This window comes from Lynx rufus, unplaced genomic scaffold (genome assembly GCF_022079265.1).
Source record: "Lynx rufus isolate CCGP_SWC_20201006 ecotype Redwood Valley unplaced genomic scaffold, mLynRuf1.p SCAF_27, whole genome shotgun sequence".
Taxonomy (NCBI): domain Eukaryota; kingdom Metazoa; phylum Chordata; class Mammalia; order Carnivora; family Felidae; genus Lynx; species Lynx rufus.
The window spans coordinates 8,094,325-8,121,189 of record NW_025814842.1 but is presented as its reverse complement, the minus strand read 5'-3'; the positions used below and the strand labels follow the sequence as shown (position 1 = coordinate 8,121,189).

The following is a 26,865-nucleotide window of genomic DNA, read 5'->3' as shown; positions in this document are numbered from 1 at the left end:
CGGGGGCTCGGACCACAACCCAGGCTGTCTGGTGAGGAAGGAGCTGCCTCACCGGGGAGGGAGGGGACTCCCGGCAGGACAGCAGTAAGTGACCACAGCCAGATGGGACGTAAGCAGGGTAGAGGCCGCCCAGCAGCTCACACTTCGTCCTCAGCTTCCCAGATATCAACTAGCTGAGATCCGCCTGCACGGCGCCCCAGTGGGCTCAGAGCCTGAGGACTGTGGCCCGAGGCACAGGGCACAGAAGAGACCCCTGTGTCTGCCCCGCCGCAGGGCCCGATCGGAGAGAACTCCCAGGGACCCACAGGCCTGGGCACCTTTCTCTCTAAGTCACACGAAGGCTCCCTGTGTATGCGCCGGCTGCAGCCCTGCTCACCTGCTCCCCGAACAGGAGGAGGGGGCCCCACCCCAGCAAGGGGCCTGCTGGGCAGGGCATCGGACAGTGCTCCACCCTCAGGGACAAAGTCTGCAGGCTTCTCCAGACTTTATAGAGATCTGCAACACAGTGTCTCTCCGGGGCTCGGGGACGACTCTGGGCGGAGAATGCCAGCCTCAGAGAAGGGGAGTGGCCGTCCCAGGGTCAGCCGTGCGTGAGGACTCAGGTCACCACGCTCGACCTTGAGTCGGCGCCTGGTGGCTCCAGCGGCAATGCCCTCGCTCACGTGGCCTTGGCCTCCTCTGCGAGGCACCTCCCTGGGGCTTCGTCCCCCCAGATGCTCTTCTCCAGGGGCTCATCATCTACGGTCCAGAAGCCACAAGCAGCCCCGGGAGGTTCTGCCTCTCTCTGGGTTTTTAGAACATCTGTGCCCCGCCTCTCAGCCCTGCACCCCTCAAGTGTCCTGTCTCCTCCAGCACCCCTGGGCTCTTCTCCCGTGCCCGCCTGGAACTCCCTTACCTGGGAGCTGTTGGCCTGGGCTCCCCTCCCCGTTCTGGCCCCAGGACTGTGCTCGGGGTCCCGGTGCCTGTCTGAGGACCACGGGGGCAAACGCAGGGCTCCGGCCTCCCTGGAGATTGCCCGAAGGCTTCAGAATTAATAGTACAGAGTCTGATTCCAAAACAGCATAAATTACATCCTGGAATCCATTACGTTCTGATCTGTTAGGCAGGAGGAAACGTGGTCTGTAGCAAAATAAAAGACATCCTGGAACCCATTATGGACTCTGATAGAAGACAAAGGCAGCAAAAAAGGACATTATGGGATCGACGTGCCTAATAAACGGCGTGTTGGCATCTCCCTTCCACCGGGACGTGGATTAACAACAGATGTTCTACGCTAATGTCGATTTGTATGCTAATCGAAAACAACTACATGGCCTTTGCAGACAGGAATTCTATAAATGCAGCCTGGGTCCCTTCCTTCCCCACAGCTGCCGGTGGCAGGGGCGGGGACTGGCTGGTGGGGACAGGCTCCAGCCCCTGCCCCCTGCAGAGCCGTCTGGGGGAAGGGGGAGTCCCAGCTCAGTCACCACCCCCGCGTCCCCTTCCTCCTCAAGGTCTCTGTTGAGTCTGGCCTGCAAACCCCAAACCCGGCCTCATGGGGCAGGACACAGACAGCCTCGGGCTCCACAGGGCATGGGGCACCGAGAATTCAGCTGGTTCCTCCAGGGGGCCAGCAATCCCTGCCCATCCCTTCCCCAAGGTTCAGCCGTGCCTGGAGGGTAAAGACGGATCCCAGACTCCCAGAGAAATCTCAGACCTGCTGAGATCACTTGGCCCCATACACCACCATCTGGGATGGGAGTCGGAGGCTGGGAAAAAGGACGGAGCCTCCCAAAGTCACACGAATGCAGCGGCCAGGCCTGGGCTCACTCCAAGCCTCCTCCGTCCACTCCCCCCACAGCCCGGGTTTGTAGTGACCTGCTCTCGGGGCTGCCGGAACAGGCTATTCTGTCCCACCGAGGAGCCCTTCCTGAGGCCTCTTTGGGGCAAAGCCCCATCCTGGACACTGGGGACACAGAAATGAACCTGAAGACACCAGCATCCTGGCCAAAGCAGCCATGCCATTGAAGGCAGCCACGGGTCGGGGGACAGAGGCCGGGACAGGCTATAGAGCAGCACAGAGAAGGAAGTTAACCAAGAGAACCATGTTCTTCCTGGTCCATTAGCTCCCAAGTGTATGTCCCAAGGGAGCCCTGGTGTCTCCTGCAGTTAAGGCACAAAGGATCCAAACTCACACTTATCACACAGATCTATGCCTGACTTTGGAAGGTGTGGCCAACTATGCACGTGGTTGGCACGGCGTGACCAGCCTCTGAAGCCCAAGGGCGAACAGCTCACACAGGTGAGCTGGAAGGCTGATCAGCCCGCCCTGCTCCTGGGGGCTCATGTGGACAGACAGCATTGCCTCCTGACACCGAGGTGCCCAGTGCTGACCTCTAGGCTCCTCTCACCTCCCCGCATGTCTCTGGCTCTCAGAAACACTCAATATAGATAGAGTCAGAAGGTAGAACTGAAATTTTGACTTTGTCGCTAAGTAGAAGGCAGACATAGTCACCCAATGTCCCATTTTCTTCCCTACATTTCCCTGACCCTTTAGAGGTGACCAGTTGGCCACACGATTAGTTTGGCCAGTAAGTTATGAGAGGTTGAGGTGGTGAAAAGTCTGAGTACAACTTTCTAGTCCCCTACCTGTGACAGATAATGCAGCTGCAAGATGGCCGAACTTCGGTCCACCTGGGGCTGGACCCTCTGCTGACCCGCACTGGACAGGTGGCTTGAGGAAGAAAGAAACTTTTGTTGGGGCTGGGGCTCTTTGTTACCAAAGTGTAACCTTGTCCTTCCTGACTGTTATAACATCCCGTGTCATGGGCTTAACAATAGGGAAGACATAAGATAATCTGTATTAGCATGACTAGTATAACCTGTGAACACTCGCTTTTAGTTTTATTGCTTCCCCCCCACCCCCAATCTCCTTCTCAGGATACATGTGGCACAATTAAAGATCATGGCTTGCACGAAAAAAATTAGCTACTTTATTTTCAAAGGGCTCCAACTAGGCCACACAAAAATATCAATGAATAGAAAAAACACATATGTGATCGATGTAATCATTGCAGCTAGCATTTACTGAGTATGTACCATGGGGCTAGATTATGTATGTAATTCCTTACCTAGTCCTGATAACCCTTTGTGGAAGGCGACATTATTCCCACTTCGGCAATGGAGAAAATCTCTCCCGATACACCCAAACCTCAGACCCGTGCCCTGTGTGGTTCTGGGTCTGAATTAACTTTAGAAACTCACAAACCAGGGCGCCTGGGCGGCTCAGTGAGTCAAGCTTCCGACTCTTGGTTTGGGCTCTGCTCACGATCTCACCGTTCATGAGATCAAGCCCTGCGTCAGGCTCTGTGCTGACAGTGCAGGGCCTGCTTGGGATTCTCTCCCTCCTCTCTCTCTCTCTCTCTCTCTCTCTGCCCCTCCCCTGCTCTCTCTCTCTCTCTCTCTCTCTCAAAATAAATAAATATTTAAAAAAAAAGGAAAAAGGAACCCACAAACCAAGTAATTAACATAAAAATCTATTCCTGCCTCATGATTTGCTGGAGTGCCTCGTAAAACTTTGTGGAAAAACACTCCCACAATCCAGGCTACAAGGGATTCTCAGGAAAACAAGCTGTACCAAAGATAGTGCACCAAAACACCCTGCAAAACAGGGGCACCTGGGTGGCTCAGTCAGATAAGTGTCCAACTCTGGATTTCAGCTCAGGTCATGATCTCACGACTCGTGAGTTCGAGCCCTGTGTCTGGCTCGGCACTGAGAGCTCAGAGCCTGCTTGGGATTCTCTCTCTCCCTCCTCTCTCTGCCTTTCCCCTGATCATGCTCTATCTCTTTCTCAAAATAAATACATAACCTTAAAAAAAAAACCTTGCAAAACAAACAAGGAAATAAGCTGCCATGAGTGACAGAGCAAATAAGACAGAGGGAGACTGAACCCCAACAACCTGAAAATACAGAATTCCAATATGAGAGGAAATAGGAAATGTACATAAAGTAAGTTTGCTTTAAAACATTAAAGAGTTAAGAGGAGGAGTTGAAAATAGGACAGAAATGAAAAATAAGTAAATATAACTTATAGAAATTAAAAATATAAAAGTTAAACGGACAGGTCAAGAGGCATATTGGACACTGCTGAGGATAAGATTAATAAAAACAAAGCCCGATAACCCCAAATGCAAAAGTGGAACACACACACACACACACACACACACACACACACACAAATAGAAAGAGTGGTTTAGAGACATGGAGAACAGAACGTGGGTTCTTTCAGGGTGCCTGGGTGGCTCAGTCAGTTAGGCATCTGACTCTTGATTTAGGCTCAGGTCATGATTTCATGGTTTGTGAGTTTGAGCTCCACATCCGGTTCTGTGCTGACAGCATGGAGCCTGCTTAGGATTCTCTCTTTCCCTCTCCCTCTGCCCCTCCCCCACTCACTTGCATGCTACCTCTCTCAAAATAAATAAACATTTTTAAAAAAGGATGCAGGGGCGCCTAGGTGGCTCAGTCATTTAAGTGTCTGACTTCGGCTCAGGTCATGATCTCGCTGCTCGTGAGTTCGAGCCCCACATCGGGCTCTGTGCTGACAGCTAGGAGCCTGGAGCCTGCTTCAGATTCTGTGTCTCCCTCTGTATGCCCCTCCCCTGCTCATGTTCTCTCTTTCTGTCTCTCAAATATAAAAAATAAAAAACATTAAAAAAATAATTTAAAAAAAAAGGATGCAGATTCTGTCTACAAAGAATAAACAAAATGGTAAAAAGGCAACATTTGAAGAGATAATGGCTTGGGGTTTTCTGGAATTGATTTGACAACATAGATCTTCATATATCAATTCAAGGAGTCAAGCATCACAGTGAGTCCCAGCCAGAGAAGTAAATCTATTCATATCTAGACAAGCCACAATAATCTGTAGAACACGAAAGGCAGACAAAATCACACAACTAACCAAAGAAAAAAGTTGAATTATCTCCAAAACATCTTCAGTGGATCTCTCAACAGCAACAATAGAGGCCAGAAGATAATGCAATAATGTCTCCAAAGTACAGAGGGAAAATAACTGTCAACCTAGAATTTTATACCCAACTGAACTATTGTTCAAGTATCACTGCTGGATACAGTGATTTTTGAACAAACGACAACTGAAAGGAGCTGAAACTCAGACATATTAGGGGACTGCAAATCCTCAAAATGATATACAATTTTTCATCCATTAGGTACAAAAAGTCATGGCTGGTAACACTACATATTGGCTAGGATAGAGAGCAATGGGGAACTTGTGTGCACTATGGGTAGAGCCAACTTTGGAACAATGAGTTTGGAGAGCATTTTGACAAATTCTGGAAAAGTTAAAGATAAACCTTCTCCGTCTGGGCAAGTATTTGCTCATGTGCACAACGGTCTTAGGGTATTCCCTACAGTTCTGCTCATAACTGTGAAAAAGTAGAAACAATATGTCTTTCGGAATGGGTGCGATAAATAAAACTGTAGTATATTCATGCTGGTGAACACCATAAAGCAGTTAAAATAGATGAGCTAGAGGTTAAAGAGTCAATAGGAATAGATCTCACAAATACTTTAAGTCAAAAAGCAAACTGTAAAAGGATGAATTCAGCAGAATATGGTGTCTACAAAGTTTCAAACACATAGTTGTATATATTATTTATAGACATAAATGAATACATTTAATAACTTATACAATATATTACAGCTTTAGCTGTCCTTGATTTTAGCCATACCTGTGACATTTTATGTCTTTAAAATACACTGTTCTGGGGCACCTGGGTGGCTCAGTCAGTTAAGCATCCAACTTTGGCTCAGGTCATGATCTCACGGTTCGTGAGCGGGAGCCCCAGGTCAGGCTCACTGCTGTCAGCACAGAGCCTGCTTCAGATCCCCTGTCCCCCCCCCCACCTCTGCCCCTACCCCACTCCCTCTCTCTCTTTCAAAATAAATAAGTAAATAAATAAAGAAATAAACATTTAAAAAAAACAAAAAAATACATTGTCCTGAACTATTTTAAAATAAAAAGTTAAAGAAAAAAAAAACTGTCCCGAAGCACATATGGCATAATGTTGTTTAATCTCAGTGATGGGTACATAAGTATCTTATGGGGTGTTTAATGTACTTTCCATTAAGTTTGAAATATTCCCTATATAAATTTTTTAAATTAAGAGTTTAATTTGAGGGGCGCCTGGGTGGCTTAGTTGGTTAAGCATATGACTCTTGATTTTGGCTCAGGTCATGAGTTCGAGCCCCATGCAGGGCTCTGCGCTAACAGCAGGGAGTCTGCTTGGGATTTTCTTTCTCCCTCTCTCTCTGCCCCCACCCCACTCGAATGCACACACGTGTGCACTCGCTCTCTCTCTCTCTCTCTCTGTTTCTCTAAATAAATAAATAAACTTTAAAAGGGGAAATTAATTTGACCATTATGATGGTAAGAAGTACTAAGTTTTGTGGAGCCAAAGTGCCCTGTGCTGTGACCTACCTCCGCAGAGGGACATGACACGTCCCCCAGCTCACCTGTTTCTGGCACAGACAGGTGCACGTTTGCCACCACACTCTCCTGAAACCTCCCCACTGAAGTGACAGAGTGAGTTGGGGTTTTTAAAGCCATACACCGACAAGGATGAAGAAAACAGAAGGGAGTCACCAGGAGGCGGAAATACAGAAACTGCGAAAACAAATGGATGAATGGGAGCGGACTCTGCTGACCCAAGAGTCCCACGTCAGCGGCAGGGACGGCAGCGGGAAGCTCTTTCGTGGCTGCAGAACGCCCCTCCCCTCAACAGTAGCAGGGAAGATTCAAGAAGGGAGCTAAAAACAGGACAAGTTCAAAGTCTGTAAGGAGGAGGGTGTCTGGGTCCACCCGCCCGCCCGCTCAGGCAGAAAATCGGAGACTTACCCTCCAGGGAGGGAAAATGAGGGACGTCATGATGGAAGGACAGCAGGGACCACAGAGAGAACCACAGCGAAAAACAACAGGTTAAGTGCAAGTTCGTACGCTTGCACAGGTTGAATGCGGTCACGACGCTCCCCACTCAGTGCCCCCTCTCCCACTTGGCTTCCAGAAGGCAGGTGGCCAGATGTCCAACTTCCACATATGAACTTCCACGGACATACTATCTCAGGAGAATCTCACCAGCCCGAGAGAACGTCACCGAGGGCTCACTACACACTCATCTACACGTACCACACGTGTATATAAACCGCACACACAAACACACAGGCACAAACACTGCACACATAATTCATATATATCACACTGACACACAATACCATACGATCCACATGCCAACATACACCCCCTCCATCATGCACACCCGTCACACAGACGATACATCCGCACACACGCACGTGCACACACACTCATATTACAAATACACAAACAACGGCAGTGCCTGGGTGGCCCCAGTGACGAAGCGTCCGACTTCAGCTCAGGTCATGATCTCGTGACTTGTGGGTTCGAGCCCCGCATCAGGATCTCTGCCGTCAGCACAAAGCCCGCTTCAGATCCTCTGTCCACGCCTCCTGCCCTGACCCCACTTGCGTTCTCTCTCTCTCAAAAATCAATAAACATTTTAAAAAATCTTAGGGGCGCCCGGGTGGCTTAGTCAGTTAAGCGTCCGACTTCAGCTCAGGTCATGATCTCGCGGCTCGTGAGTTCGAGCCCCGTGTTGGGCTCCGTGCTGACAGCTCGGAGCCTGGAGCCCGCTTCGGATTCTGTGTCTCCCTCTCTCTCTGCCCCGCCCCCACTCATGTTCTGTCTCTCTCTGTCTCTCAAAAATGAGTAAGTGTTAAAAAAAATATTTTAATAAAAAATCTGAAAAACAAAATACATGAATGATATACACAACCCCCACTCAGTGCTGTATGCACACACATCACAGACACAACACAGATACTCACAACGCAGAAGATACACACACAGACATGCCCCTGCTCCCTGACCCACCCTGTGACCAAATGGCCCCCAAATCCGCCCTTTGAGACTATCCTGCTGCGAAACCAACCAGCTTCCACCTGCTTCTCCTCACGCCCAGGCCCAATCCGAGTGTTGGCCGCAGCAACCCCACATTCTAATCAATTATTCACCCATATCCTTCCCTAGTGAGTGAGATAAGGCGACACAAGGCGATCCAGAAAGGCTATAACTGGTTTCTGGTCCAGGACCCAGTCTGGTCACTGATCAGATCTTCATCCATCTTCATCTAATCATGTAATGCCCTGGGTGCTCACCAGGTGCTACACACTGAGTCGGGCACTTTCCAGAAGCCCCCAGACTTCCCAACACCCCATGCAGAGTAAGCATTAATATTCCCATTTCATTGATGGGGGAAATTGAGGCTCACGGAAATCATTTGCTTGTCCAAAATTTCATAGCTGATGGAGAGGTCAGATTTGCCTATAGGTCTGGAGGCTCCGAACCCCCATTTTTTCCCCTCCTCTGGTGGGGGGGTGTGGTCCTTGCAGACCAAAACGCGACAGAGAAAGTTCTAACTCTCGGGCAGCTGATGGACTGGTTGAGAAGATACGCACGTAGGCAATTAAGAAAAAAAAGAAGAAAATCCCAAGCCGGTGAGAGAAGCATTGAGTGAGAGGCCCAGGCAATAAATAACTAAGCAGAGCAAGGCACCGGGGATTCTGGAACATTCCACCTCCACGTCAGGAAATGCAGCCCCTCTTGAGGAAAGCCCCAGGCAATGGCTTGGTCGTGAAGAACATTTAGGAGGTTCTTGTGGGAACAGGGGACCCGGGGCCAAATGCGCTATCTCCACAACCTGAGGGACCAGCAGGGCCCAGACACTCCAGTTGGGACAGCGAGGCTTTGCGCCACAGCCTGCAGTGTTTCTGGGCTCCTTCGAGCACGTGGGCACCCCGTAAATGCGATGTGGTGGTGGAACGGTTGGCCGAGGGAAGGGACGTCTTCATCCCAGCTGCTCTGTGGTCTCCCGGGGGTCATCTTCCTGTGGTGTCAGGAGCACAGCCCGACCCACAGATACTGGGATCACAGAGCTCCTCGTGGCTCAAGCCTAAGGCCCCAAGGTGGGCATTTTCAGCATACTCCACGGCATCCAACCCCAGCTCGGAGGGCCTTCGTGTCTGTGGTATAACAAAATATCTATATCGGATCCCCAGTTCCTAGCACAGAGCCCCTCAAACTCTTGGAACTTCCTGAGAGACTGAGCATCTTTTGTTACTCAGAACGAGCCCGCACCTGGGTTCAAGCTCACGAGGTGACTCTTGGTGGGGCCCTAGGTGGCTTCAGGATGGGGGCCGGTCCCCAGAGGAACCAGCCACGTGATGAGGGGGTTGGCACTTTCCGTTCAGAGATTGATTCAATCACTCCTGGCCAACGATGTCATCCATCGTGCCTGGGTGATGGAACTCGATAACAACAGGGCTCGGGGGCTTCCGGGCCGGCGGACGCAACGGTGTGCTGGGAGGGTGGTGCGCCCAGAGAGGGCCCGGGAGTTCTGCGCCCCTTCCCCATCCTTGGCCCCATTCCATTTGGCTGTTCCTGAGTGCATCCCTTCTGATAAAACCACGGGCATAATTACTCTCTTGAGTTGAAGGAGTCAGTCTAGTGAATCATAAACCTTGGGGGGGGTTTCGTGGGAACCTACGAACTTGTAGTCAGCAGGGTGGCAGAAGTGTGGGGAAGCCTGGGGAACCTGTTCATAGCCGGCATCCGAAGTGGGGGGCAGTCCTGTGGCCCTTTCCCTTGAGGGGTCTGTGCTGGTACCAGGTAATCAGTGTCAGAACCGAACCAAAGGGCTGGACTCACCAGCTGGTGTCAGAGAATCGGAGAATCAGTGTGGGAACAGCGTCTCTGGTGTCAGAAAGACAAACCAGGACAGTGTCCACCTCCTTTTCCCCAAAGATGTCCCCTCCACTGGGGCTGGCTTAGCTGCTGGCCCTTTCCAGAGGAGACTCCAGGATTTCCAGGACAGGCCCCTCACCGTCGGCACGGCTCCTCACAGCCCATGAAGCCGTCCTCTGTCTTGCCACATTCCACAGCCCCACAGCCCCAGGAGGTAGGTCTGAAACCCAGAAAGGCATTCCTTCTGCTCGACGTGCGTGTCTACTGATCTCCTCGCCAGGTCGTAGAGGATCGGGACGTGGAAATATTTGTGCTGGAAGATTCTATCCCCTGCCCCCATTTTACAGATAAAGAGACTGAGGCCCTGTGAGGCTGTGACCTGCCCAAGGTCCACCCGGCTCAGCAGGACGGAGCTCCCGCTCTGGAGGAAGCGGCCACCCGAGACCAGGGTCTCTGCTGAGGCTTAAGGGCCTTGCCTCACGGCCTGCAGACGGCCGGAGAGGAAGTGAAACACGAAGTGAGCCACCTCTCCTCCTCCTCCCAGAACAGCCTTCCCCACACATGTTCGAGCCACAGAAACCTCTCGTTAAAGTTTTACAGTTAACCACTGAACATGCTACTTTGTCTCCATAATTTATACCTGACCCGGGCGTCTAGACATGACATCATGGGAAGGTGTGCCTCCTTCTGCGGCAAGTTTACAATAACCAGAGCTCAGGGTCGTTACACGGCCTTGCTCTGAGGCAGCCGGGAGCCCCGCTGAGGGGAGCGCGAGCCGCGGGTTTGCACACCACAAAGGCACCCCTCTCCAGCAGAACCGTTACTAGAACCCCATTTCCAGAGGAGAAGCCAACAGGTAAGGGACTTACGCGGGCGGAAACAGCCGCGACTTTTGGCCTCACACCCACCCCAGGCTCTGTCCCTACCACCTGCCGCCCCCCAGATTCCACTCACAGCATCTCTGGTGCTGATCGGCCGCCTCAAAGGGGAGTCTGACCCCAGCTTCAAATCCCCGAGAGAACCTTTGCAGGCAAGGTCACTCACCTTGGCCCTCGGGCCCGGGGCTCCTGATGCCCTCTGCTAGTCAGGGCTGCTCAGGCTCACCAGAAGCCAAGGACAGCCCACTTTTGTGGCCCCTCGTGCCCCCTGAACCTATGGGCCTAAGTCCTATGTGGTACTCACACCCTAGTCATGATCAAAAAAAAAAAAAAGTAGAGATAAACTATATCTTCTGTCTCTCTGTCTCTCTGTCTCTCTCTCTCTCTCTCTCACACACACACACACACACACACACACACAACCAGGACATAACCTCAGTTTTACAATTCATTTTGGTCCTAAGCATCCATATTCTAGAAAGGAAGACACCAAAATCAGTCAATGTGTGTTTCCAATACCATTGTGCTTAGCACTGGGCAAGTAAGGAGCAAATTAACAGTCACGAGAACCACGCGTTAAGGACCTACTGTGTGCCACGGACTGTCGTCACACCAGGTACTTGTTATTCACTTCATTTGATATACAACACGAGACAGTATACACTATGCCCACTTCACAGAGGAGGACACTGAGGTTCAGACAGAGGAAGTGACTTGCCTACAGAACAGGTGTGGGGAAGCGGGATTTCAACCCTTCGCCCGGGTTGAAGTCCGTGGTCTCTCCGCCGTCCTGGCAGGCAAGGGGTACAGAGAAGGATTCACCAGCCACGCCCGGATCCCAGTGCTGGGAGCTCTAGCTGGAAAATGGAGCCACCGCCGGCAAAACATGACAACGGGAAGGAGGAGGGTGGTCGGCTGGGCGGAAAGCCACCGCCCCTGTGTGGTGCCGCACGGTGCCCCTGCCCTGAGCCAGCTGGCCTGGCTCACGCTCACACTCCGGGAGGCCACGTGGGAGCCCTCGGGGAGGTGAGATTCCGGTCTCCGTTCTGCATGTCCTGCGTGTAAATCCACCACACTCTGTCCACGGGTTTCCGGTTACATGGGAAGGGGCCTCAGGCCTCATGTTACCACCACGCACTTCTCCATACTCTGCACAGGATGTCAAGGGGCCGGTGTGCTGGCTGGCCGGGAAGGCTGGAGCTCTCCCCTCCCCTTCCACCAGCCCAGGGCCGAGGGGCTGCGACTCTGTTAAAGGCGGGGCGGTGGCGGGGGAGGGAAGAGAGAACATTCTGGGCTCCCAGTGGCCCCCAGGCTGACTTTAGTCAGTCACGTGGCATTGGAAGGAAAATGTTTGAACGGAGCCCCAACGGCAAATCGGGTACAGACTGAAGCCCCGGGCCGGTCCGGGTATAGTTGACGCACCAGCGCTCCAGGCGGGGAGAACTGGGAAGGGATGGCAAGGTTGGAGGCCACAGGGGCCTGTCTGGTCTGGAAAAGGACTGGGGAAACTGAGTCCCTTGAGCAAGAGAGAGCAGAGACACTGTACGACGGGGGAGGGCACTCAGCAGACCTACACGCAGGCACGAGGCTCGGGGTGAGGCTCCGATGAGATACAGAAGCGGCTGTCTGAAAAAACGGAAGCACTCACCCAGGACCTAAGGACCCAGGTACCTCTGGGTGGGGGCTGCGACCACAGCCTCTCTGGAGGCAGGGGGATCTGGGGAGACCCACCAGGCCATCCAGCCCCTGCCCACATTCCACTGTCAGCCTTGAGATGTCACCTCGGTGGTCGAGGGCTGGAGGCAAAGACTCAGCAAACCCTCTGCCACCTGCCAGGGAGGCTGGGGCTGGAAAAGCACCAGAAGCTACAGAATGAGGGTCTCCTGGGACTGAACCCCCTCGAGACCACCAGCACCCTCAGAATCACCACTGTATCAGCTCTGCAGGTAGAAACGCTCCTCTGTGTGTGTCTGGTCCCAGCGAAGCTCCCGATGCAAGGGGAGGGGACCAGAAATGCAGGGGATCTAGAATGTTCCATGGCATCCCCTGAGTCCCCTTTGCCCTCCCAATCCAAGCCGCCTTTGGGGTCATCAGGCCCTGCCCTGCCATCCCAGGAGCCGCCAGACCAGCCTCGTTGTCTCCAAGTTGGGGGGGGGGGGTGCAGATACAGACCACAGGGAGGCGCTGTAGAAAGCGTGATGTCTCAAAACTGACGGGGACAGGATCTTCCCCCACAGCCCTCAAGCTCCTCCGAGAGGCCCGCCCCGACTTTTTGCTACCCCACTTTGGATGGCGAGAACGAACTGTCTGCTGTTCGGCTGGAACTTGCGTTCTCCTGTCCCCATCTACTTCTCCCCGCTGGACAATATAGCTACCACTTCCTGAGCAGGGAGGGCGCGTTGTGCCTGTCTCCACCACACCCCTGCGAGGTAGCAGGCTTTGGCCTGTTTTGTAGGCATGAGAGCTAACGCTCAATGTTCAAGCAACTTTCCAAGGGTCACCTGAAGCCGAAAGGAAGCAAAGGAATCGGGATTTGAACTCAGTTCTGCCCATCTACTGGATCACGAGTTCTGCGACCTGTCCTATGGAGGACAACACAAGGTACAGTCAAGTAGCAGCTAAGACCCTCACTGTGGAGGCTATGCCGGCCAGGCAGCCTCAGGGGTCAAGACTCAGGGTTCACCCTTAGCTGCTTCCGGGAAGCTTTGGGCTGGCAGCTTGCCTCTGTCAGCCCTTTCGGGGGGAACTGCCTCAGTGAAGACAGTGTCCTCACCCAAGGTCATGACCCTTTCTGGGCAGCCACATCCAATCGTCAGCTAACTCAAGGCTATGAAGGCCCAACCACTTGGCCCTCGACTCTTCCTCCGGAACAAGGGTCATCCCACCTCAGAGCTCCCGTGGGGTGGGCTGGGGCCTTCACTGCAGCCCCAAATCTCATGCTGTTTCCCTTCCCATAACAGGTCTTGACCCTCAACGTACCCCTAGTAGACCTCCTCCCACACGTCTGCCTTCCAGAGCCTGCGTCCTGGGGAACCCAAACCTTGACAGCTCTCTGGCCTCCCCGGTTTCTCTATTCACATGATTTTGGCCACGTGGCCTGACTTGATCTCCTCAGGCCACGATGGGTGGGAGTGGGAGCTTTTCCCCACAAGCTCCCTTTCTAGAAAACACTGAGCTTAGGATCAGAATAGGAGCAGGCGTTCGCCCAGAAATGCCTGGTCCAATGAGCCCACTTCTGGCTTGTTGGTTGTGGGCTGTCCTTGACCTCTGAGAGGCTTGGACCCCTCTTTTCGGAAAAGGACTCCATTAAGGTCGTGGGTCTCAGAAGAATCTCAGAAAACTCACGAGCTTTGCAATCATCTCCTGAGGCACCACTCTGGCTGCTGCCGCCCCCTGTGAAATGCCCATGGGTGAAGAAGAAGCCGCCAAGGTAAGTGCTGAGAGCTCTCTGGATGTGCAGACAGCCCGGCAGCCGAATGATGCGCCTGTGACCTGGGCCAGTCCCCGTGCAAGCGCCTTCCAGAAAAAGAAGAGGCAGGTGACATCTGTGGATATTTACAGCCCCACACAGCATGACGGGAGGTGCGGAAAGACGCTTGTCTGGCAACAGAAACCCATCCCGACGGCTGGAACCACTCCAGGCTGGGACGGCGTGTCAGAGAGCCCAGAATCTCACCGGAGAGGCCGCGCTGTCTGCTGAAGCTGAGAACAAGCGCGGATGTTGAACGGAACAGGCCCTCAGCTCATCCTCCCAACCAGGCTAAAGTTTACCAAAGACGCCGGGACGAGGCAGGTGTTAGAAGCGACTGAGGGGTCAGGCCCCGTGGAATGTTCTCTCCAGCTCAGCCAGCAATGGCCATGGCACCTTCCTTTTCCTGTCACTCGGCTTCCATCTCTCCCGTGGGCTCCAGCAGGGCCTGGCATAAAAATCAACATTTCCCTAAGCCTCAGTTACTCACTCACCTATACCATGGGGACAATGGTACATCCACCGGCTGAACCTTACATCTCACACACATGATCTTCCAAAAAGCTTGGCCAAGAAAGGAAGCTCGAGACCGGGTGGTGACTGAAGGATGATGCAGATTCAACGAGATTGTTTTCTTAAAGATAAGACACGCCTGATGTGTTCATGTGCCGATGGGGAAGGAACCCGTGGGTGAGAGAGACGGACCATCCGAGAGAGAGACAGAGAGAGGCTCCCAGCGGAGTGGAGTCCTGAGAGAGTGAGCCAAGTTGGATCCAGAGGGCCAGGCCTTGAGCTTGAGGAAGACCCCTCCCTAATGCTTACCTTCCATGAGTCCCACCGCAAATCAAACACACCTTAGCAAAGCCCTCATTTCACAGCACTGGGGTTATTTGCCTACTCCTCTGGCCCCTGCACACACACACACACACCTGGGAGCTCCCCAAGTCCCCTTTCCAGCAGTGTGACCCAAGCATCTAGCACGCGGTGCCTGGAACCTTCCAGGTCCTCAGCTAATTTGAATACACGGCCCTACCTGCTTGTCCCTCCCTTCAATGACAGCCATGGCAGGCAAGTCTTGGAAACACCATCAGATGCACTGAGAATCGTTTCCCTAAAATGCTGAGCTCTGCAGACCGGCCAGGAGGCAGCAGCCTCGTCCCAAGAGAACGCCTCCCGGCTTTGAACGCTCAGCCATTCAAAACACAAACACGCTCACACACAGAGCTCAAGCCAGGGGTGAAATGTCAGCACCACCTTGGACTCAAATCAATCAGCTCGACGCTCGCATGCACTTGCCAAGGCACCTCGTCCCGGGCCTGCCCTTGCCCGTATGGAAGCGCAGGGACTTCATTTCCTGTCCTGGCTAGGATTCCAGCTGAAACAAACAAAGCAAAACAAAAGGGAAAACTCCCCCTGCTTGCGTTAAACGTATCTCCTGATGGTCGAGTCTATCAACTTTGTGGCAAACCTCCTCCACGACACCGCGTAAGATCTGGGCCCGAAAACGCCGGGAACCGGGCCGCTTAGGTATTTCGGAAAGAAGCCGCCCAAGAGTCCTGCTGACCTTGAGCTGTTCCTTGGCGCTGGGAAAACTCTGAGTAGGATTTCCCAAGACCTCAAAGGTCCCGGTGGCTTCCAGTGAAGAGCACTTCTGCAGGAACAGAAGACTCAGGTTCCAGTTCTGCGTCAGCCACTCCTTAGCTGGATGACCTTGGCCAAGACTCTTCACATCTCTGAGCCTCAGCTTCTGCATCTGTCGCAGTCTGTGTGGGCCGCTACAACCAAGTGCCATATACCAGAGGGCTCATAAACGACAAGCATTTGCCTCTCGCTGTTCCGGAGGCTGGGAAGTCCAGTATCAAGGTGTCGGCAGATCTGGGGTTCAGCGAGGGCTAGCTTCCTGGTTCGGTGCCTCCTCACGTGGTAGAAGGGGGAAGAATATTCTCTGCGGCCTCTTTTATGACCTAATCACCCCCAAAGGCCTCCTCTTAACACTATCACATCGGGGAATAGGTTTCAACATACAAATTTGGGAGGGGAGACACCTACATTGTCTATATCAGCATCTATACCATAGAAAAATAGAACAGCACGACTGAAAGCCCTTTCTAAAGTATGAAGTACCAGGGCACCTGGGTGGCTCAGTTGGTTAAGTGTCCGACTCTTGGTTTCAGCTCAGGTCATGATCTCACGGGTCATGGGTTTGAGCCCCACATCGGGCTCTGTGCTGACGGCTCGGAGCCTGGAGCCTGCTTCAGATTCTGTGTCTCCCTCCCTCTCTGAACCTCCCCTGCTCGTGCTTGGTCTCTCTCTGTCTCAACAATAAATAAACATTAAAAACAAAAAGCGTGAAGTACCATTTCAGAGGTGAGAAATAATGATGTGATGATCTGATGTTGACAAAGGTGATGAAGTCACCTCTGCTTCCAGCCAATTGAGCTAAGTGGAGGGATATCTCCTGGCGGAATGCAGGTTAAGGAACTACTTTTTAAATTAAATCTGGGGGTAAAGCAATGGTACTGTATCCCGTGCTTAATGCTGACTCCTTTGATCATGGCCCAGATCGTGTCCAGGTGCAGAATCAGTCAACAGCCCTGCCAGAATCCCAACTAAAGGGCAGGCACTATGCTGGCCACCACAAGGAGACACAGATGGTGAAAATACTTTCTGCCCCCACACCCAGAATCTCTCAAGTCTGTCCGCAACAGTGTAATCAGCAACCTTTCCAGGGGCTAATTTGGCAGTATGATTCAAAGCCTTGACCTATGCCCCTCATGTATACCCAACAGTTCTGCACAGGGATTGATCCTAAAGAAATTATTAAAGGTGTTGACGCAGATTTAACTGCAAAGATGGTCACAAAGTGTCTGTTCTGTTTCTGGTGGAGGAGCTTGTATCAGACCAACTACAGGTAAAGATTACAGGGTCTCGGGGTGCCTGGGGGGCTCAGTCGGTTGAGCGTCTGACTCGGCTCAGGTCACGATTTCACGGTCCGTGGGTTCGAGACCTGAGTCGGGCTCTGTGCTAATGGCTCAGAGCCTGGAGCCTGCTTCAGATCCTGTGTCTCCCTCTCTCTCTCTGCCCCTCCTCTGCTCACGCTCTGTCTCTCTCAAAAATAAATAAACATTTAAAAAAAGATCATAAAGTCTAGATAATTTTTTAAACAATTATTTGAAAACCCTAGAGAGCAACAAAAGTCCAGCAGAAACTGAAGGAAGTCAAGCGTTGCAAAAAAGAAAACAGAACTTGCTGCATTACAGGGCTTTTCCCCCGAGGGAAAGATTCAGTTCAGGCGGCGTAGGGCGGCCGGAACCTAAGTCAAAACCTGCAGTTGTTCAGGCTTAAGGTTGCCAGAGGACCTGGAAAGTGAAGGAAGAAATCTAATAAGAAACAAGCTAATAGAGCAGAGAGCCCCACACTCTGTGTACGAACTCCCCTGAAGTCCTTGGCTGACCCCTGAATTGTGCATGTGTGTGTGTAGGGGAGATTCCAAGGAGCCGAGCAGAAAACAACAGTGGGAAGGTTACAAAAGCTGAGCAGAGATATCAGCCTCTGCCCAAGAGAAGGGCGATCATTTTTTTTTTCCAACGTTTATTTATTTTTGGGACAGAGAGAGACAGAGCATGAACGGGGGAGGGGCAGAGAGAGAGGGAGACACAGAATCGGAAACAGGCTCCAGGCTCTGAGCCATCAGCCCAGAGCCCGACGCGGGGCTCGAACTCACGGACCACGAGATCATGACCTGAGCTGAAGTCGGACGCTTAACCGACCGAGCCACCCAGGCGCCCCGAGAAGGGTGATGATTTAGCGCTTGTGTCTCTCCACGTTTGGAGCTTGAGTATCTCCACCTAGGGCTTGCCTTTGAAACCACAGAAAGGCCAAACCTGAGGAGTAAAAACTATATTCCAGGTCTAAGGGATTTACATACCCACCCAATGAAGTGTAAAAACCGAGGCCTCGCAAATTTAAAGTAATTTCACTGCTTGCTGGAACAAAAGTCAACATTCTTCAAGGAAGCCGGAATCACTACCACATATCATTCAAACTGTCCAATATATAAGCAAAAGTTATTAACACGGAAAGAATGACAGGGGCAGTTGTGACCCAAGTCCAAGGGAAAGGGTCAATATAAACAAATCCTAAAATGACCCAGATTTGGAAATAGAAGACAAATGACTTCAAAAGTAGTTATTATCTAGAAATTCTATTTTATAAAATAAATTATGATCATAATAAGTGAATAGATGGAGAAATCTTATCAGGGGACTATAAACCACACAGACACAGAAATGGACATTCTAGAACTGAAAAAGACAGTGTCTGAAATGGACTGAACAGAAGATTGCGGACATCAGAAGAGTCAATGAACGTGAGAACAGATCAATAGAAACTATCTAGACTGGGGGTGCCTGGGTGGCTCAGTCTGTTGAGCACCCAACCCTTGATTTTGGCTCAGGTCATGATCTCACGTTTGTGGAACTGAGCCCTGCCCTGGATTAAGATTCTCTTAGGATTCTCTCTCTCCCTCTCCCTCTCCCTCTGCGCCTCCGATGTTTGTACGTGTTCTCTCTTTCTCTCAAATAAATAAATAAATAAATAAATAAATGTAATAAGAAAAAGAAAAAAGAAATTATCTAGACTGAAGAAGAGGGAAAAAACAAAGTCTCGGTGACAATATCAAGAAATCTAACATCTGAAAAATCCCCAGAGGAGAAGAGAAAATGGGGGAAAAAATACTTCAAAAAATAATGAACAAAGTTTTCCTGATTTGGTTAAAACAACACACACACACACACACACACACACACACACAACTCATTGGCTTACAGATCCAAGATGCTCAAAGAAGCCCAAACAGAATTAAGAAAATCTTACCTGATAACATCATAGTCAGACTGCTAAAAGACAAGGATAAAGAAAAATCTTACAAACAACCAGAGGGGGGAAAAAAGACACATTCCAGAAAAGAAACAACAAAATGAATACAACAGACGTCTCACCAGAAACAATGGATGCCAAAAGACAATGGAATAACCAGTCTGTTTAAAGCACTGAAAGAAAAAAATCATCGACCCAGAATTATGAACTCAATGAAAATATTATTCAACCACTGAAGTATTGGAGATGATGTGAAGAAATTGTAACCCTTGTACAACGGAATGGGAACATAAAATGGGATAGCCACTATGAGAAAAGTTTTGCCACTCCTAGCAAGTTTAACACAGAACTACCATATGACTCAGAAATACCAATCCTAAGTATATATCAAAAAGAATCGAAAACAGGTGTTCAAACAGAACTTGTACATGAATGTTCACAGCAGCCTTATTCACAGCAGCCAAAAGGTGGAAACAGCCCAAATGTCCATCAACTGATGAATGAATAAACAAAATGTGGTCTATCCATATAATGGAATATTATTCATTATTTGGATATAGCCCACAATTTGGATGAAGCTTCAAAGCATTATGCTAAGTAAAAGAAGTCAGACTCAAAAGGCCACATATTGCATGATTCTATTTATATGAAATATCCAGAACAGGGAAATCAATAGAGACAGAAGGCAGATTTGCGGTTGCCAAGGGCTAAAGGAAGAGGGGAATGACGAATGACTGCTTAAGAGGTATAGGGTTTCCCTTTGGAGGGATAAAAAAGTTCTGGAACTAGATAGTGGTGATGGTGAACCTGTGAACATACTTAAAATCACTGAATTAATTATATTCTCTAAAATGGCTAAAATGGTAAATTTTATGTTATGTGTATTTTGCCAGTCAATTAAGTCATTGATTATTAAAAATAAATTAAGACAAAATAGGTATCGAAAAAATATATTTAAGTAGAGAGAATTCACGACAAGCAGACCTGCAATACAAGAAATACTGAAAGAACTTCCTGGGGCTGAGGAAAAGGGATACCAGATGGAACCTCAGAGCTCTAGGAGAAACAAAGATCACTAGAAATGATAACTTAGGATAAACAGAAGATTTTTTTCCTCCCTTCACCTGTTAAAAAGATAACCTGTTTGGGGCATCTGGGGGGCTCAGTCGGTTAAGCGTCTGACTTCAGCTCACATCACGATCTCACGGTTCGTGAGTTCGAGTCCTGCGTCAGGCTCTGTGCTGACAGCTCAGAGCCTGGAGCCTGCTTCAGATTCTGTGTGTCCCTCTCTCTCTGCTCCTCCATCCCCCCTCTCCCCTAAATAAATAAACATTAAGAAAAACCAAACAGAACACCTGGATAGCTCTATGTCTATTAAAGAAAACAAATTTGTTATCAAAACCTTCCCTACAAAGAAACATACAGGTCCACATGTAATGTAAATGTTGAATTCTATTCACCTTTTAAGGAAAAAGTAGTATCACTTCACAAGAAAATGCTTTTAGAAAATACAGAAGGAGGGGAAACGTCCCAATTCTTTTTGCGAGAACAGCATAATCCTCATAACCAAAACACTGACAGACATTATAAGGAAAGAAAATTACAGAGAAATATCAAATACAGGAATATAAAAATGAATAGTGCATCCAAATATGGTTGATCCCAGTAATAATAACATTATTCCCAAGAACAAAGGGTTGATTTAGTATTCCAAGTCAATGTAATTTGCCACATTAACAAAATAAAGGAATTTAAAAAATGATCACCCCAGTGTAGATGAAGAAAAAGCATTTGACAAGATTCAGCACCTCTTCCTGATGAACAGTCTCAACAAAGTAAGACTAAAAGTGACTATTCTCATCTGATACATGGCATATGTGAAAAAATCTACTGTGGACAGCATACTTCATACTGAAATGGAGAACTTACCCCACCGTGATCAGAAACAAGGCAACTATATCTGTTCTCACCACTTCTGTGAGAATACTTAGAGATACTTAGAGAATACTTAGAGAATACTTAGAGATACTTAGAGATAAACTTAATAAGCAACAAGCAATACCTCTACTCTACAAGCTGAAAGTTAAAGACCTAAATAAATGAAAAGCTATACCATGTTCATGAATGAGGAGACTCATTATTAAGGTACCCCTTCTCCCCAAATTGGTCTATAAATTCATCACAATCCTACTCCCCATCACAACAAACACTTTTTTTTGTAGATATTGGTAAGTTGTGTGAAGTTTTTATGGAGATGCAAAGGAACTAGAGTGGTCAAAGCAGTCTTTAAAAAGAAGAAATTACAACTATGTTCCATTTCATTCCCACTACAACAGCTACAATCAAAAAAGACTAACACATCAAATATTGGCAAGAATGTGGAGCAACTGGAACACGCTTTGCTTATGGGACTGTAAAATATTAAAACCTCTTTGGAAAACCATTTGGCTATTTCTTAGGAAGTTAAACAACCTAATTAAAAATGAGCAAAAGTCCTGAACAGACAGTTCACAGAAGAAACTATAAGAATGGCTGGTAAGTACGTCAGATAGACATACAAAAAGATGCTCAACATCATTAGTCAACAGAGAAGTGCAAACTACAATCACAACAAGAGACCATTTCAGATGCATTAGAATGGCTAAAATGAAAAAGGCTGACAGCACCAAATGTTGGCAACAATGTGGAGCAACCGGAACTGGTGGGAAACAGTTCGGCTCTTTCCTATAAAGCTAAATGTACAACATCACTTTGCAATTCCACTTGCAGGGATTTACCCAAGGGAAATAAAGACACGTATCCACAGAAAGATATTACAAGAATGTTCACAGAAGTGTTATCCTTAAAGCCAAAAACTAGAAACAACCCAAAGATCTATCCACAGGACAATACATAAATAAAATCGTGGTTATTTATACAGTAGGATAATACCCAGCAATAAAAATGAATTAACTGATACACGTATCACAATATGAATATATTCTCAAAAAACATTATAGGGGCGCCTGGGTGGCGCAGTCGGTTAAGCGTCCGACTTCAGCCAGGTCACGATCTCGCGCTCTGTGAGTTCGAGCCCCGCGTCAGGCTCTGGGCTGATGGCTCAGAGCCTGGAGCCTGTTTCCGATGCTGTGTCTCCCTCTCTCTCTGCCCCTCCCCCGTTCATGCTCTGTCTCTCTCTGTCCCAAAAATAAATAAAAAACGTTGAAAAAAAAATTAAAAAAAAAACATTATAATAATTGAACGAAACCACACACAAGAGAATATATTATATGGTTCCATGTATATGAAGTTCAAGAATACGTACTTGAATAACTGATCTATGGTGACAGAAATCAGCACAGTGGCTGCTAAGGGGTGGGAACTTTCCAGGAGGTGATGGAAATGTGTGCATGTATCAAACTCATCAAAGCATACACTTAAAGAGTGGTGCATTTCAGGGGCGCCTGGGTGGCTCAGTTGGTTACGAATCCAACTTTGGCTCAGGTCATGATCTCACAGTTTGTGAGATCGAGGCCCACGTCGGGCTCTGCACTGACAGCGTGGAGCCTGCTTGGGATTCTCTCTCCCTCTCTCTGTCCCCCACCCGCTCATGCTCATTCTCTCTCTTTCTCACTCAAAATAAATAAAAATAAAACTTAAAAAAAAAAAAGAGTGGTGCTTTTCAGAGTATGTAAATTTTATCTCAGAAAAAAAAAAGATGTTTACAGTAATGTTAGCAATAATTTAAAACTTGGGAGCAACTTCAATATCTTGTAGTAGGGGTTCAGTTAATAAAGTATATACCCACATTTTACAGCCACTAATAATATTGCTGCAGAAAGCTATCTATCGACACGGATAAACATTCATGGTAACTTATGTGAAAAAGAAAGTTATCGAAAGCGTCCAACTGACATGAAAGCACAGGAAAAAAGGTCTGAAGGCTTTTCACCAAAATGAGGTTCAAGGTTACCTTGAGAGGCGTGATTCTGGGTATTTTTATCTTGTCTACACTGAACGTGCGCTTGCTTTTGTAATAAGGAAAAAACATTTCTAGATATATACCTATTATAGTTACAGACACTTAGACATGTCTAATTCTCCTTAGCTGTGTTCTCTAAAGTCACCATGGTCCTGAATTAGCAAATGTTGAACCATTGCTCCTATAGGGCAAATACGGGGTTAGGTCTCTCCCAGCGTCTGGTCACCACACTTTGGTCAACTTGTTTTACATGTGCTGGGAGAACTTAACGGCTGTCTGCACCTCACCCGGCAGCTCTGGGTGTGACCCCTCCTGGTCCCTGTCCCATGGGTGTCCTCCGTTTGAGGATCTGAATCTGTACCTTTCGCTGTAATAAACCACAAGCTGTGAAGGCAAGAGCTCTTCGGCTCTGTGAGTTCTCCCAGTGGATTATCAGACCTAAGGGTGGTCTGGGCCCCCTCCCCCGTCGCATCTATATCAGTTTCTCGAATCCCCTTTTGAATCCCTTTTGCTGTTCTGCTGGCTACCTTAATGAGTTCTGTCACACACACGCTCGTGTTCTATCTGCGTGAGATTGCGAACTCAGACATTCTGAGGCTTACGCTTCGTTTACTAGTTCATCCCTTTAATAAGGAGAACACAAAAAGAGATGAAAAACGTACATGCTTAGGCAGTGCAGTGGTTTCCAGGAGAGGGAGGAAGGAGCCCTATTCGGGCTCAGTTACCCTTAGAAGAAACACACAGTCTGCAAGGTGGCGAGAGGCAGTTGGGGGAGGCAGACATGAAAACACACGGTTACAGTCAGCTAAGGCAACGATGGGGGCCAGGGGGCATAGGGGGCTCTGGGAGTTTAGAGAAGGGCCCGAAGCATTCCCAATGCTGAGCAAAGGCCTCTAAAGATGAGCAGAGAGAGGGGCCCTTCTCTGTATGAGCCCAACGTTGCTCGTTTTATTGGTCACTGAAAACTCAGTTAGTTACTTCAGGGTAAATCAATCACGTCCCTAGAAACCCCTGCCTGCCCAGCTCCTTGCAGAATCCAGACAGCATGACTGCTCTGTTCAGTGGGAGGGACCAGGTGTCTCTCCCCATGGCCGTGGCATTGACGGGAGAAGTAAATCCAGATCCTGGCTCTGAGGGCCTCCGACTCAACCAGGCACCTGATGTGAACCGTGGTCTTTCACATCAAGTATGTGCGGTCCAGCCACCCCCAATTTCACCTCGGGGAGCCTGGCCTCCCCCCACCCCTCGACCCCCTCCTGCTCCTCTCCAAGGAAAGACCCACCACAGCTCTATGCCCCACCCCCAAGTGTGGGCCAGCTCCCCTCCCAGGATCAGGTGCCTTGTAAGTCAGGAAGGGTGGTACCACTGGACCCTTTTTGCCTCCCGGCCCCCTCCCGCAGCTCCGCTTTGGGCCACGGGCCCCCTGAAGCATCGTCATCATTATTACTCCTGCTACTTCTGTTACGTTATTATTTACAACCCAAAGAATTTTAGGCAGTTTACAGTGAGAGCATGTTCCTAACATATTATAACTTACCGTAACTTCATTATCACCTAACTTATAAAAGCATATATGTAAAACAAAAAATCAGTAAGTTGGATGATAAAAAAAAAAATGACAGAAAATAATTTTATCAGAAAGTCAACGTCGTAGAAAGCCACCGTTCCCAAATGCAAAACTGGCCCCTGAGCCTCCAGACCGACCAGCTAGCATGGGAACAAGGTGGGATGCAAACCTGTTGCTTGGGCAGAACCCACTTCCTTGGCCATGAGCGCGGTGGGGATTTACTGTCATCCCTCCCTGACCCACCTGCGTGCTGCCATCTGGCCCCCTCGGGTTGCAGAGGCAGGCTGGGACCCGGTCCAGGGGCTCGGAAGGAAGGCCCCAGCTCGGGCCCTCTCCTCCCACCCTCCCTCGGGAGCGGGGACAGAAGGGCAGGACAATCAGTTCACCGGCCACCAGGTCAGTTTGCCTCATTCTACAACAGACGTGGCTCCAAGGCTGGTGAACTCTCAGCTGCACCCGCTCAGAGACCCGGTGGCCAGCCCTGCCCGCCCCCCATCCACCAGAGCAGAAGAAAGAGGCGGCAAATCGAATCTCCTCCCCCAGGCTATAGGGCTCATAATTCACCTCCATCCTGCACCCGACCGGGGCACACAGGGACCCCGCCTCGGTGCCCACCAGCAGAACTCCAGCCAGTGCCCGGTCCCCCTGCACCCAGTGCCCCGCCCCCAGCCGTTTGGCCTGGACTCCCCTCCCCCCCACACACACACACGCACCCTGGCAGACTCACCCTCATCACAGTTGCTCCCGGTGAAGCCAGGACAGCATCTCCACTCCAGCACCGTCACCGTGCGGTAGGACACTTTGTATGTGGGTCTGATCAGAGTCCTGTAACTAACACAAGGGCAGCATCAGGAGAGTGTGAGCGCCCGTCCACCCCCGCCCCCCAGCCCCAGGGCTCTGGGAGCCACCTGGGTAGTGGAGTCCATCATCCCAGCTCTGTGCCCACTGGCTGTGTGGCCCCCGGTAAGTGACCACCCCTCTCTGTGCTGGGTGCATTATAAAGTCCCTCCCCAGCTCTGCCTTCCTGCAGGTCTCCAAGCGTGGCCACCTAGGGTGGGAAAATGTCAGCCATGGACTGAGCTGCGTTCCCACAACTCATATGTTGAAGCCCTGCCCACCCTGCCATATGACTGTATTTGCATATAAGGTCTTTAGGAGGTAATTAGTTAAATGAGGTCGTTAGGATGGGGCCCTAATTCCTTAGAACTGGTGGCCTTATGAGAAGAGGAAGACAGAGAGAGAGAGATCTCTGTGCTCACGCACACACTCAGGAAAGGCCGTGTGAGGACACAGCGAGAAGGTGGCCATCTGAGAAAACACATTTCTGTTGTTGAAACCACCCAGCCCGTGATATTTTGCTGCGGCGGCCCGAGCTAAGACACGGACCAAGATCATGAATAAGGGAAAGAAAAATATCAGAACGTGCATGACTTCTAACCACCCCGAAGTTACTGAATTCCAACACTCTTTCCCAATCATTTCTTCGGTTGGTTCATCCAATGAATACGTATGAATACATATGAGCGCCAACTACACGGAATCCTGCGGTCACCGACTGATAAAACTGAGTCCCATCCTCGAGAAAATCACAGCCTAGCGGATGATAGAGACACGTCAACGAAAACTCGCAATCCCGATGGTGGGACCCTCGCAGCCCTAGAAAACTCCCACAAAGTGCGGTGGGTCCCACAGTAAAATTTCACACTCCTGCAGTCGTGAACTTTTTCTTGCAAGTAAGCTTGATACTATTTTGCAAAACTCTGAGACATAAAAGAGACCACCAGACCACAACAAGCTATCACCTCGAGCGCGCGCAGAGGTGAGAATGGCTGTCTTCAAAAAGACAAGAAACGGGCACCTGGGTGGCTCAGTCGCTTAGGCGGCCGACTCTTGGTTTCGGCTCAGGTCATGATCTCACGGTTTGTGGGCTCGAGCCCCGCTTCAGGCTCTGCGCGGACAGTGCAAAGCCTGCTTGAGATTCTTTCTCTCTCCCTCTTTCTGCCGCTCCCCTGCTCACGCCCTCTCCCTCTCTCCCTCTCAAAATAAATAAATAAACTTAAATAAAAAAAAAAAAAAAGACAAGAAACAACAAGTGTTGGCGAGGATGTGGAGAAGGGGGAGCCCTCATGCATCCCCTCATGTGGGGATGTAAATTGGTGCAGCCACCGTGGAAACTGGTGTGGCAGCTGACAGCTCCTCTAAAAATTAAAAATACAACTCCCATGTGATCCAGCAATTCCACTTCTGGGGATTTATTCCAAGGAAAACAAAAAAATGAATTCGAGACGCTACCTGCA

At 49.7% G+C, this 26,865-nt stretch overlaps 1 protein-coding gene across 2 annotated transcripts in view; it reads right to left on the bottom strand.

Moving 5' to 3' along the window:
- The window catches only part of COL26A1 (collagen type XXVI alpha 1 chain), a 165,306-nt gene that overhangs the window by 64,626 nt on the left and 73,815 nt on the right, over positions 1 to 26,865 (bottom strand). Inside the window, exon 3 of one of the 2 annotated variants that reach the window (XM_047089063.1) lies at positions 25,296 to 25,399. In XM_047089063.1, the coding sequence (XP_046945019.1) occupies positions 25,296 to 25,399 (104 nt within the window). The remainder of the gene's footprint in view (positions 1 to 25,295; positions 25,400 to 26,865) is intronic. The other variant, XM_047089064.1, reaches the window with a different exon arrangement.